Below are 14,400 nucleotides of genomic sequence, written 5' to 3' on the forward strand. Positions count from 1 at the left end.
GTAGTGAGTATCTTGATCATCTTCATCTCCTTCGTGGCCACAGTAATGCCCTGCCCACCACCCTTCCATAAACCTAGAAAAACTAGCTTTCTCCAAAATTCACTGACCTTTCTATGATTGCAAAGGTTAAGAGTCAGAAGCTTTAACTCTGGAGTTAGACTGTCAGGTTCAAACCCTGACTCTACCTCTTAACTGCTGTATGACCCTGGACAAATTAGCCTTCTAAGGCTTTGTTCCTCACTTGTATCATGGAGATGATGATTAAAAAAACATTGATGTTAAAAGATTGTTACGAGGATTAGACGAGATAATATATGTAAAGCACCTAAACAATAGTGTACAAAATAAGCTCCTAATAAATCTATGACTGCTACTATTCCCTTTTCACCTTGCATTTTTTTAGGATATGTATTGAGAGTTACAGTCACAAGATTTACAAATGCAAGAAACTTGAAAATCAACTGGTCCAGGGTTAAACACACTCAAATGCCTACAGAGCCAACACAGGCAATATAATTGATATGATTGAAACAAACTGGCAAGATGAAGGACAGTAGGGAGAACTATGGTCACCTGGCTAGACAGCACTCTAGCTGCTACTCAGGGTGAAGCACATTGCTGTCACATGAGATCAGGAACCTGGTATTACCAGATTTTCCAGTTTTTCAAGAGAAGCCAGAAATCCAGATTCATATGTAATTCCAGTGTATAAATGTCTACAGTCAATTCAAACTCTTATAAAATGCTTTATTGGTTTTTAAAAAATGAAGCTTGGCAGCTTTTACACTACAGTCTCTAATCTAATTGCATCTCATATGGAAACTGAAAAAACAGAATTACAAAAAAAGAGTGTCATATGCCCAAGGATGTACACAACTAGCTAATGGCAAAACTGATAAAACTCACATCTCCCAAGTCTAACTCCAGGGACCTCTTATGTCCTTCCCTACGGTGCTTTTTCCTTCATTAACATCTGTTTCTAATCTGTCACTAAATGCTGTTATTCTGTACTCTCCACTCCATTCTCATGGTTATCATGCTCACTGGGTTGCAGTTGTATGATAAACTCACTGGAATTTCTGTCACTCCGATTCACCTTGGCTTGTTTGCTAAGATCAGACTGACCTTCTTAACATTAACCCTCACACTCCTGCTCTAAATACTTCAAAAGTTCTTTATCACCACTGCATCAGTGCCAAGTACCCTGGCCTGTCATTCAATCAGTGCCAAGTACCCTGGCCTGTCATTCAATCAGTGCCAAGTACCCTGGCCTGTCATTCAATCATCTGGCCTCAAGTTGATCACCTTTTGCTTTCCTCAGGCCTCTGCAGCTGGCCTGCATCCTGACTGCTCCTTGAACAAGTTGTATCACATTAACTCAGCATTTCCTAAAGTAAGATAAAAATAATGGGAATGTATAATAAAACAAGAACAAAGAAACATATGTTGGATGTGTGTTCCATACCAATGCATTCTTCTTAAAATATATAAAAGGTACAGAGGAAAACTAAGAAAAACACATAGAGGACCCTTTTCACAAGATGGCGCCAAAAACGAAGAAGGAAGCTCCTGCCCCTCCTAAAGCCGAAGCCAAAGCGAAGGCTTTAAAGGCCAAGAAGGCAGTGTTGAAAGGTGTCCACAGCCACAAAAAAAAGAAGATCCGCAAGTCACCCACCTTCCGGCGGCCCAAGACACTGCGACTCCGGAGGCAGCCCAAATATCCTCGGAAGAGCGCCCCCGGGAGAAACGAGCTTGACCACTGTGCTATCATCAAGTTTCCACTGACCGCTGAGTCTGCCATGAAGAAGATAGAAGACAACGACACACTTGTGTTCATTGTGGATGTTAAAGCCAACAAGCACCAGATCAAACAGGCTGTGAAGAAGCTCTATGACATTGATGTGGCCAAGGTCAACACCCTGCTTCGGCCTGATGGAGAGGAGGCGTATGTTCGACTGGCTCCTGATTACGATGCTTTAGATGTTGCCAACAAAATTGGGATCATCTAAACTGAGTCCATCTGGCTAATTCTAAATATATGTATATCTTTTCACCATTAAAAAAAAAAAAGAAAAACACATAGAGAAAAAACAGGTTACCTGCAAAATAATGATACTTAGACTCCTTACCCACAACAGAAGCTAAAAAAAGCAGTCATATTACAAATGTTTGTGAAAAATCTACAATTTTATACAATAGCTGAAGTATTTCTTCCAAGTCTGAAAGAAAATACCTTTTTTTGTTAAAACGGAGCTTCACTCTGTCGACCAGGCAGCTGGGGTGTAGTGGCGTGATCTCGGCTCACTGCAACTTCCGCCTCCCAGGTTCAAGCAATTCTCTTGCTTCAGCCTCCTGAGTAGCTGGGATTACAGGCTCCTGCCACCACGCCCAGCTAATTTTTGTATTTTTAGTAGAGACGGAGTTTCACCATGTTGGCCAGGCTGGTCACGAACTCCTAACCTCAAGTGATCTACTCGCCTCGGCCTCCCTAAGTGCTGGGATTACAGACATGAGCCACTGCACCCAGCCAAGAAAATACTTTTTAGCCTTACAAAAGTTCAGTGTGCCACTCACAGATCTCACCTGAAACGATTTTAAAATTATGTCTATATCTGTTAGTTTTCTATTATAGCATGACAAATTACCACAAATTTAACAGCTTAAAACAACATGTATTTATTACCTCACAGTTTCTTTTGGTTAGGAGTTCAGGTGTGTCTTAGCTGGGGTTTCTGCTTCAGGGTTTCTCACAGGCTATAATCAAGGTGATAGGCAAGGTGCATATCATCCAAAGGCTCAACTGGAAAATCAGGTCACCTAGGTGTTGGCAGGATTTGGTTTCTTCTGTGTTTTGAACCAAGAATCTTAGTTCCTTGTTGGCTGCCAGCCATAAGCTATCCTCAGTCCCTTATCACATGGACTTCTCCATGGAGTTGCTCACAGCATAGCAGCATCCTTCATAAAAGCCAGCAAGAGAGTCTGCTAGCTACCCAGAAGTTACCGTCTCTTGCAACCTAGTCATGAAAATGACAATCCATAACCTTTGGTAAGTTCTATTGGTTAGAACTAGGCCAGCCCACACTCAAAGAAAGGGAATTATGCAAGGGCATAGGGACTGGAAGTAGCTTAAAGTCAGTCCACCACACTAGATCAAGAGAAAAAGAAAAAGATGTGGATTATAAGAAAAATGGTTTTTATGTAATCTGCTTGATATTTGTTGTCATAGGTGGTTATACTTATTTTTTTAAGTCTCTCTGCACTTCCTAAGCTACTTTTTACTTGTTTTTGCCATTATTATGTGAAAAATCACATTATTAGTGCATTCTAACGTGGATAAGCAAAGCATAAAGAACTTAGGTATTGTGACTGGTGTTCCTTTCACAGTTCTTACACACTTGGACTGTACTTCAGTGTGTTTAAACAAGAAAGAAAGGGAGTTTGTGGCTTACGGTTATAAAAAGGTACTAAATTGAAATAAGCTTGATGCTCTTAGGGAAAAGTGCACAAGGCATATGCACGACAATCAGCACAGATAACTGCTTCTTCCATGGGAGCGGGGCAGGGAAGAAAGAATGGAAGATTTGCTTTCTGCCTGGTCCCACTGAAACCTCAGGAATGGAGGCAGTTTTTCCATTGGTGTTTGGCTGAAGTAGGGCAGGAATTGCCAAAAGGCTTTTCTGCTGTTAGGTCATTCTTTTCCCAATTCTTCAGCAATGGAAACAGGTTTTCTTGGAGCTTTTTGTCTTGTGCCCACTGGCAGCTCCAGTTTGGAGACAACAACCTCTCTGGATGATGTGAAAGCAATAACCTAAGAAACTCACCATCACGTCATCCTTCAAGTCTCAAGGTCCTAGACCATCTGCCTTATTCTTTCGACATTTTTGAATCTTTCTATGCCTGTTTGTTGTATTGTCTCTAGGGTTTTTTGGCTCTAGGATGGACAAACTGGAAAGAATGGGGCTACCCCATGTTGGCTCGAACATGATCCATATTTTTAAATAAGTGTAACAAATATATTTTTAAAGGACACATTTGAGATGATTCAAGGAATTTGAGTATCAACTGAAGATAAGGTGATAGAGGAATTATTTTTAATTTGATTGAATTTGGTTTTGTGATAATGGTATTGTGATTACATAATGCCTTTAAATACAGATTTTTAAAAATCATTTTTCTTTATTCTTTGGATATGTCTTCTGAAGTATTTGGGGTGAAATTATTTGACATCAGGAAGTTCCTATAAACTACATCTACAATTAAAAAAAAAAATTAGAACAGGAGAGAGAAAGAGGAAAAAAGAGGCTAGGCACAGCAGCTCACACCTGTAATCCCAGCACTTTGGCAGCCTGTGGTGATAGAATCATGTAAGCCCAAAAGTTTGAGACCAGCCTGGGCAGGATGGAGCAACCCTGTCTCTATAGAAATAAAAACTTAAAAATTAGCTGGGAATGGTGGTGCATGCCTGCAGTCCTAGCTACTTGGGAGGCTGAAGTTGGAGAATCCCTTGAGCCCAGGCATTCCAAGCAGCAGTGAGCTATGATGGCACCAGCGCACTCCAACCTAGGACAAAGCAAAACTCTGTCTCAAAAAAGAAAAAAAGGAAAGATGGAAGAATAAAAAAAGGGAGAAGACAGATATAACAAGCAAGAAGCAAGCAAGTGTGTCAAGATGCTGGTAACTGTTGAATCTGACTGATGGGTAAATGGGAGTTATATGATTTCCTCTACTTTTAGTATGGCTAAAAATTTTTATAATAAAAAGTTTTGTTTATTTAAAAAATCACTCTGATAATATTATGAAGAAAAGATTGGAAGGGGCAATCTAAGAATTGGGGATAGCAGTCAGAGGCAACTGCAGTAAATCCACAAGACATAATGGTCATTTTAACTAGGATGGTGGCAGCTGAAAGGGAAAGGAGATAAAAGAGTGAGCAAAAGATCTGGTAATTTGTGGCAATGGTTTGGGAAAAACATTTGAAGGAGGATTAAGAATCAAGTATGACGGTCAGGTATCTGGTTTGCATTATCTATGACAGAAAAGATGGGAAAAGGTACAATTTTGGTGCAAATAGGTGAGTAGGGGGAATTTGGCTTTGAATATGAGGAAAAACCAAGTGGAGTGATTCAGGCAGCATGGAATATAAAACCTTAAGCTTAGGAGCAAGGTCTAGATTGGAAATGGTACAGCATCGGAAATTGTTATATAAATGTTATATGAAACCATAAGAATGGGTAAGAGAGTTTAACATACAAAGGAAAAAATGGCTTAGGACAGAGCCCTAAGGGACTTCAGAATCTACAAATCAGAAAAAGGTCATTTTTCTTAAAAGTGGCCAAGCCACAGGAGTGCCTGGCATCCAGATCTTAGTTTCTAAATGCCATTCGTTCACTAGTTAATTAATTAGATGTGATAAGTTAATAAGTAGGGTGGACCCTTAATCCAATATGACATACCTTTATAAGAAGAGAAAGGGCCAGGTGTGGTGAATCATACCTGTTATCCTAGCACTTTGAAAGACTGAGGCAGGCAGATCACTTGAAGTCAGGAGTTTGAGACCAGCCTGACCAATATAGTGAAACACTGACTCTACTAAAATACAAAAATTGGCTGGGTGTGGCAGCACCTGCCTGTAATCCCAGCTACTAAGGAGGCTGAGGCAGGAGAAGCGTTCTAACCCAAGCAGGCAGAGGTTGCAGTGAGCCGAGATCATGCCACTGCACTCCAAACTGGGCGACAGAGCAAGACTGTCTCAAAAAAGAGAAAGGACACTGCCATTTGAGGTGGCAGCTTCAGCGGCAAGTCAGAGTGCCAACTGAGTGAAGAGAATATCCACCCATGGGAGAAATCCTGCATGGGTTCTCAGAGCTGGAGCAAGAGGGTGAACAGACATACAAGCCACCAGACAGAGTGTCGATGCCTGGGTGGAGTGGCAGGGAAAATGTTCATTGGCAACATTTAGGCAAGTTGATTAAGTGACTATATTAAGGAATATAAGAGCCAAGTTTCTCACTCGCAGAAAGGGAAATTAAAACAAAAGAAAAAAGACAACTAGAATTAATTCTGTGATGAACAGAAATTGGAGCTGTCGATAATAAACTTATGAATTTGAATAATTATAGATAGATATAGAAGTATCTATATCTACATAGATCTGTGTGTGTGCACATATACATACATCTATTTCTTAGCTTAGTTTTCTGAGAGACAGCAAGAGTACCTAGTGCCAAGATCTTGTTTCTAAATACTACTCTCTATTAAAGGAAACCAGAAACTTATTGGAAAAAATGGCAGATTCCAGGGCTGTAGAAGGAAAAGTACAAAATGATCAATTTTTGTGCTGAAAAAGTAATAGAAACGTGTCAAAAGCACACAGATATCAACTTGCAGAAGTTATCATTGTCCAAACTGGGGAAACTTTGAACATTAAAATAATGATACTAACAAATTATAGTTCATTGAATAAAATAGAAACTACAAACCCTAAGAGATATAAGTAAATGAATACATTGAAAGTTTAATGAAGAGCAAGATATCTACATAGTCTTAAAGAACTCCCAACAAAACACTTATAAAATTACACTGTGAAAAAGAGTCACTTTACAGTGAAGAAACCTGGCGACAGCACCTTGACAAAGTAATAAAAGTGAAAAATATTATCAATGGGACAACTTAAAATCATGTGCACCTGAGAGGATGTAATGAGAACACAGCATCACTTCTGTGATATTCCTGCCAATGATATGTCACCTAAATATAATCATGAGAAAACTTCAGACAAATCCATACTGAAGATTGTTCTACAAAATAACTGGCTAGTATCTTTGAAAGCATCAAGGTCATCAAAGTGGGAAAAAACTGAAATTTTTTTCTAGAGTAGAAGAACCTTGAGAGAAATAACAATTAAATGCAACACATGATCCTGAAATTGAGCCTTTCGGGGAAAAAAAAAAGCACATTATTGGGACAACTGACAAAACTGGAATAAAGTCTGGAGTTTAGGTGATAGCAACATATTAATCTTAGAAAACACATATTAAAATATCCAGGAAACACAGGGTGTTACATTGGTAACTTTCTCTTAAATGATCCATCGAAAATGTTCTTTGTACTTGCAACTTAAAGTCTGTTGATTGTTTTAAAATTTTTAAAACTTTTTGCATGTGAGAACACTTCAAAACAGAGTACAGTGCAAAATATCAGGCTCTAGAAGATACAAGACCTATGTACAAGGAACTTACAACTCAGCACAGGGTTGAGACATGAACACCTGTGTACCTGGTAAATCAAATTGAGCCAAGGGTCAAATTTGACTGAAAATTCCTAACAGAGTTCTTGCCATACCACATTTCACAATATGTATTAAGGAAGGTTAGTATTCCTTAAAAAATATTGTCCTCGCTTCATCCAACTGATTTGGAATACTGAATATATGGATTCTTTATATTTCAGTCCAATTCCCTGGTAACTAGAGTGAAATTGAAGATATGGCCCAACAAAGTAAATTTATAAAGGAATTTGTAAGTGAAGAAAATAGAGCTCCAGGGAACAAAAATAAAGAACCCTTTGTTTTACACTCACTATACCTGGTGCCAAAGTAGGATTTATTTTCCAAAGTGGCAATCATCCCCCACAGAAAACTAATTTCTAAGATAGAAGAGGAACCTGGACAAAGTAAATTTGTTACAATGCTTTTCAAGACTCCTCATGAAATGACAGAAGAAAATGATCACTAGAGGGCACAGCTGTGTTGCTCTGAGGCATGTATATACAAGGAAATTTCTTCAATTTTATATCTAAATGAATTTATACCATCACTTCACCTTTGAAATACAGTAGACAGGTGAGTTCATTTCCAACAAGGTGGGCGCAAGGCCTTTCCTGATACAGGTGATTTAGTGGCAGGGGAAAAAATGCTGTCAGAAATTAAGACACTTTCTCATTTCTGGATTGTAATGTCGTTTATATTTTTTTCTTGTTCTCACGTCATAGCTATTATTTTGTAGCATTTAAAATAGGACAATGTGTCTACCCATGTTTAAGTTCTATTTCATTATGAAGAAGGCATTTTGCTTCGTGTAACTGCTAGCCAGCACTGCAGACACCATTTCCTTGCTGGCAACTTTCCATTTATTTAAATCTTTGGACTTTTACTGGAAATTAAATTTGAAACTTTCTTCTTTTAAATAACATCTTCAGTTACTCAGAGTGATCACTTCTATGCCACTCTTACTGCTGGATAGCGAAGTTGTGAATTCTTATCTAGGATGTTTAGCAACCTGTGGTGTGTGGTGTATGGAAAGTGGTCTGAAAGCCATTCTGCTGTCAGTGCTACTTACCCCACCTTCACCAGCCCGACACCTCTCTACACTCATACTTACCCAGTCCTCCACATACACCTTTCTCTGGTCCTTCTGAAAAATAACCCAACCAAAAACATTGGTAAAGCATCTGAGCTTTACCAAGGTGGAATAGAAAAAGGTAAAAATTTATGCACACATAAAAGCCTTATAAACTAGTTAGAAAGACAAAGCATAAAACTACAAAAAAGTTGCTAACACATGGCTATTTAATGAACAACTAAAATTATGTGTTTAGGTGATGCAGTGGTTCATAATGTAATCCCAGCACTTTGGGATGCCAAGGTGGGAGAATGGCAAGTCCAGGAGTTGGAGACCAGCCTGGGCAACATGGCAAAAACCCATCTCTACAAAAAAAAAAAATACAAAAATTAGCCGGGTGTAGTGCTGCACACCCATGGTCTCAGCTACTCGGAAGGCTGAGAACTGTGGATCCATTGAGCCAGGGAGGACAAGTCTGCAGTGAGCGTGATCGTGATACTGCACTCCAGCCTGGGAGAAAGAGCGAAACCCCGTCTTAAAAAAAATGTTTTAACAGCCTATATTCTGAATTTCCAGCGCAGTATCAATAGTCTGACTCATTGTCACTTCATGCATTAAATAAATTTTAGCATAGTATTTAGCTTTAGTATCTTTGCAGGCTCTGAATAACTGGATTAGAACACAAGTTTTGTCAACTATTGCATAAATTCAGATTTCTCATCTGTAAAATGGGAAAAGTAGTGCCTACCACTTAGAATTAATAGGAAGATTATATTTTCTAGGATAACATACAGCAAGTATTTAGTGATAATGGACAATTACATCGTTGTTATATGTCAAAGTATATGTTCAAAACATTTTTTTTGAGACTGAGTCTAGCTCTGTCGCCCAGGCTGGAGTGCAGTGGTGCAATCTCAACTCACTGCAACCTCCACCTCCTGGATTCAAGAGATTCTCCTGCCTCAGCCTCCCAAGTAGCTGGGATTACAGGCACCGGCCACCATGCCCAGCTAATTTTTTTGTATTTTTAGTAGAGACAAAGTTTCATGTTCAAAAACTTTTATTGGAAAATTGTATTACTATGGCTACATATCAGGTAACCTGCAAAATTCTAGATAAAAATGAATTGCACAGTCATTGCCTTCAATGGGCTTACCATCTAATGTCAATACCAATATTAGTATTATAAATATGCAATGGTATATTTATGTCATAAATGTATATAAGCATAAAACTACATATCCAGGAGGCTAGTCCCAGATTTTTTTTAACCACTAGGGGTGCATAAGCAACAAACTTAGACTATTGACAGGTGTATTAACAACTGATTGTCATACTGTGTTAAAAGATTCTGCAGTCATGGTGTGAATTAAGTATTATGGGAGCCCAGAGATGCATGATAAATCTGTACACTCTAATGTGTGGCTCAGAATTCACCATTCAGGAAAACAGAAGAACAAAATTTCAAACAGATGTAATAAGCATGGACTTTGGGTAAGACAAGCTGTACTGAAATACTGACTCTACCACTTTTTAGCTGTGTGATCTCAGTTTACTTGTGTGTGTGTTTGTGTGTGTGTGTTTGTGTATATTTGTGTGTGTGTAAACACTACCACCCATGCCAGGGCTGCCTGAGGATCTTTTGTTTAAAAAAATAATAATAAAGATAATACTCATTAGCTGAGTGCAATTCTCTTGCTGTAGGTCTCTTTTCCCCTTCTTGTCTAAGGAGGATGCTCCTAACTAGATGTCTTTGCACACGCCAGGCTGGCAAAGCACAGAAGCGTAACTGGAGTTTTGAATTCTTTCGTTATTACTGCTCCAAAGTTGTTTGTGGTTAATGCCTGGATTTTAGCCCCTCATGACCATTCGCTTTACCTGAGTTTCAGAAACCTGCTGCTTACCTACATGGACTTCTGATCTCCTGTCTAGCTCTGAACTATTACTATCTATTGTAAACATTTCTTGGTTTTTGTACTCTCACGTCTCCCTAATCCTGCTTCTCCCTACTTCTGGTAGCAGCACTCTCATTTCCTTTGGCAACTCATCTATTTCTCAGTCTGTGTGGCTCTGGGACTCTAGCCAATCACAGAAACTATCTTTCCTGCTAGAGAAACTGGGTCCAGGATGGAGTACAATGCAAGTCAAAGAGAGCTAGGTCCAAGACTTTTATTGGAACTTCTTAGCAGGGCATAATCTCTCCTTCTTCTAGATTTTGAGCTGACGTTGCCAGAGGTCACCATTAAGGAAGCACCTTACTGAGAGTGAAGCCAGTGGAGTAAAGTATAACCAAAAGACAGTAATTAAAAAAGTAGCTTTGTGAGGACTTTTTAAAGGGCCTGGATCCACCAAAATACCAATAAATTTTTCAGCATATGAGCCAATAATGATTTTTCCATTAAGCCTGGTTCTGGGCTTTGATCACCCACAACTGAAAGAGTCCTAATACTTCTGAAGTGTGTCAGCCAATGCAGTCTTCTAACTCACTTCGTTTAATCCTGCCTGCCTTTCTAAACCAAAGTTCCAGCTTTGCTGCCATCACCATTGACAACTTAATTTATTACAAAGTACAGAACAAACCCACCTGCTTTCTCAGATCTGTTACATCTATATTAATTGTGTCAATCTACACTGTGCTTATGGACTGCTTCTACACTCTGAAGCGTATGGTAAAACCAAAGTAAATTCAATCCATCAATTTCCTGCTATTTTTGAAGGGCACAGCCTTTAACTACCTCCTTGTACAACCTTAATGCTACTACTACTACTAATAATAATAACAGTAAGAATAATAGCTGCAAATTATCCAATATCTGCTGAGTAACAGGCACTACACCATTAGAGGGTTGTGTTTTGTGGGCTGCAATCATCATTGTTTAAAAATGGAGTAGGATGGAATAGAATCAAGTAGATTATAAAGAAATGGAATAAAAAAGAAAATATCAGAATGCATCCAATAAGCCAGGCATAGTGGCTCATGCCTTCAATCTCAGCACTCTGGAAGGCTAAGGCAGGCTGATTGCTTGAGCTTAGGAGTTCTAGACCAGCTTGGGCAACATGGCAAAACCCAGTCTCTACAAAAAATGCAAAATGAGTGAAGAAACTTCTCTCCATGTGGTTACTAAATGATGATTATAACCTGTGGTACTTCTGGCACCTATCTTCCCCAGATGCTTAGAAAAAGTTGTCTGCTCCAGAAGTAGTCCGCTACACCCAGAGGACAGAGATAAGCAGATCAAGAAATCTGATGACATCATTGGCCCTGCCTTCATCAGCATCAACAAACTTCTAAGTGACAAAAAAAAAAAAAAGTTGTTGGTCAAGGACAGCTTGATTGGTTTTTATTTCTATTGATTAGAAGAGTCCTGATTGCCACGGTTATAAAATGAGCAAAATTAACAGTATATATCTTGAGTTTGGAGTAGGGAATATTTCCATACAGTATGGAAATATTATATGGTAAACAGGGCAGGAATGGAGGTGAGTTGTAAGATAATATAAATAATAATAGTTGTAAGAGAATGATGAATGCAAAATAACTCTAAGAAAGATATTCCTTTTTAAAGGCAACATAATAAATTTAAATAAAAGAGACAGAGTGTGGAGACTCAGCTATGGTCTCAATTCTACTTCTAGAAGCTACATGTTCTTGGCCAATTCACATCACCTCTTGGGGACTTCATTTCCTCCTGTAGAAATAAGTACACTGAATAGTTTAATTCTAGAATCTCTTATACCTCTGAAATCTGTAAACCTAGCCCAGGAAAGTTATTGTGCTGTAACCTGTGTTTCTAGGAAATGCTATTTCCTAATCAAGCTTAGGCCTGGGTTACTGTCCATTGAAGTGAGCAAAGGTGATATTACACTGGATGTGGAAGTGTAATAAAGCATATTACGTTTGCTTTATTTTACTACTGATTTTTTTCTACTCATACTTAACAAGTCCAGCATTCAAATTTGCCAATTAAAGATATCATCTTATTAAATCTTTTAGGCCTTAATAAAGAGGAAAAATAATTTTCCATTGTTTGTAGTTTTATGTGCATATGGACTCTGCAGAGGAATTTCTGAAAAGTAGCTCTTGACCAAGCAGTTATTTCTTAGCCACAATTTACAACATTTTTGCCATATGGAGTCCAGGGTCAGTACCGGGTAAGCTCAATTGTTACCATATTGAGTGCATGTGCACAGTGGGTGAGCAAGTTCATAAGCAGGACCTTAGACAATGATTGCAGTCTAACAAGTTTACAGAGACCAAAAGGTAACCTATGCATGCAAAATGGTCCAAAGAGGTCTGTAGAAGCCTGGAAAATGCATTCCTTGTCTGAAGTAGGCAACTGCTACTCAGCCCCAGTCTATTGCTGCCATGAGGGAATGTGTGCTCAGCACTGCCAGAGAGAGCATCTGATTCAAGAGAAGCCAGAAATCTATAATTTTTAATGCAAAATCTCCTGATTTTTAAAATATTGGCAGCTTATTTAATAATTTTAAAGTATTATGTGGACCAACAATGTGTGGTCCTAATAAAACCCATCTGTGATCTACCAGATTTTGACTTCTGCTCTAATAATTGTCCTAGAAGGGGTCAAACACTCAGAAGGAATGGTGGTAAGTCAAGGTCATTCATAACCTAGATTAATTTTATGAAATGCTCAATGACTTCATCATCCATTAAAGTTGGTATTTTCCACTGCAGAAGACAGCAGAATCCAGGGGCCAGAAGCTCTCCCACTCGACCCTGCAACATCCCCTCTGGGTGCTTTTGCAGCAGAGTGAGACACTTTCCTGTGAACAATTTTTCCTAGCATACTAAAGGGCAGATTTTTGGCAAGTTTTAGAGAGCAGATTTCCAGCAAGTTCCACTGATGTAGCATCACAGAGAATTCTTTACCATCTAGTGAGCCAAGAGGGCATTCTCTCCGATTTCAGCCCTAGGGGTGGGGTGGGGCAGACAATGGGAGCTTCTTGCTTGGGTGCTCCATCTCAACCCAGAGAGTAGTGGCTGTTCCTTATATGTGCTATTGCTGTGTTTAGTGTTCTCTTTACTTCTTATTAGCCAATTCCTAATTATTTTAGTGACTTGCTGTGGCTTATAATTCTTTATACTAAACCTTCCCTGTTCAAATTATATGGCTTATCTCCCTCTTCAAATTAGATCCAGACTGATACACACTACTCAATTCAAGAAATTAGAAAAAGAATAAAACACACAAAAGAAAGAAAAAGAGAGAAGACATTACTGATGATAAAAAAAGAAATTAATAACTTAGAAAAAAGAGTCAGTAGAACTGATAAATACATATAAGAAACATTTAGGGGTGGATCCAAGATGGCCAAATAGGAACAGCTCTGGAGTGCAGTTCCCAGCAAGAACAATGCAGAGGGTGAGTGAACACCACATTTCCAAATGAGTTATTGCTGCCCACAGACCAGGAGATTCCTGAGCTGAAAAGCGCCATGAGTTTCTAGCACAACTCTTTTCAACCAGCACAGTGGGTCTTCGCACAAAAACTCACACAAATCTGGGCGGCCATTTCAACTGGCGCCTGGAACACCTGGGAGACACAGCCACCCATTCAAGGGGCCTGAAGAAAAGGGGGCTGAAACAGGGAGCCAGGTGATCTGGCTCAGCAGGTAAAAACCCCCACAAAGACCAGCAATCTGGGAAAAAAGGTGGTTATAAGTTCTGCTGCAGCAGACTTAAACGTACCTGCCCAGCAGCTCTGAATGGAACAACAGAGCTCACAGCTCAGCACTTGAGCTCCTATAAGGGACAGACTGTCTCCTCAAGCAGCTCCCTGACCCCCACATATCCAAAGACTCTCCTCATAAAGGAGAGCTCAGGCTGACATCTGGAGGGTATCCTTCTGGGATGAAGATAATAGAAGAAACTGGCAGTAACCCTTACTATTCTGCAGTCACTGCAGGTAATCCCCAGGCAAGCAGGGTCTGGAGTGGACTTCCAGCAGTCCTACAGCAGAAGGGCCTGACTATTAGAAGGACAACTAAAAAAACAGAAAGAAATAACTTCATCATCAACAAAAAGGATGTCCACTCAGAG

The 14,400-nt window shown here is 39.3% G+C and overlaps 1 protein-coding gene across 1 annotated transcript; it reads left to right on the forward strand.

The window, feature by feature from the left end:
• The first annotated feature begins 1,541 nt into the window (after positions 1 to 1,541).
• LOC105706542 (large ribosomal subunit protein uL23-like) lies at positions 1,542 to 2,009 on the forward strand. The gene has a single exon (XM_064378518.1). The coding sequence runs from the start codon at positions 1,542 to 1,544 to the stop codon at positions 2,007 to 2,009; it is 468 nt and encodes a 155-aa protein (XP_064234588.1).
• The last annotated feature ends 12,391 nt before the right edge of the window (positions 2,010 to 14,400 follow it).

Source organism: Aotus nancymaae, unplaced genomic scaffold (genome assembly GCF_030222135.1).
Source record: "Aotus nancymaae isolate 86718 unplaced genomic scaffold, 86718_ANA_hifiasm-v0.15.2.pri h1tg000019l, whole genome shotgun sequence".
Classification (NCBI taxonomy): domain Eukaryota; kingdom Metazoa; phylum Chordata; class Mammalia; order Primates; family Aotidae; genus Aotus; species Aotus nancymaae.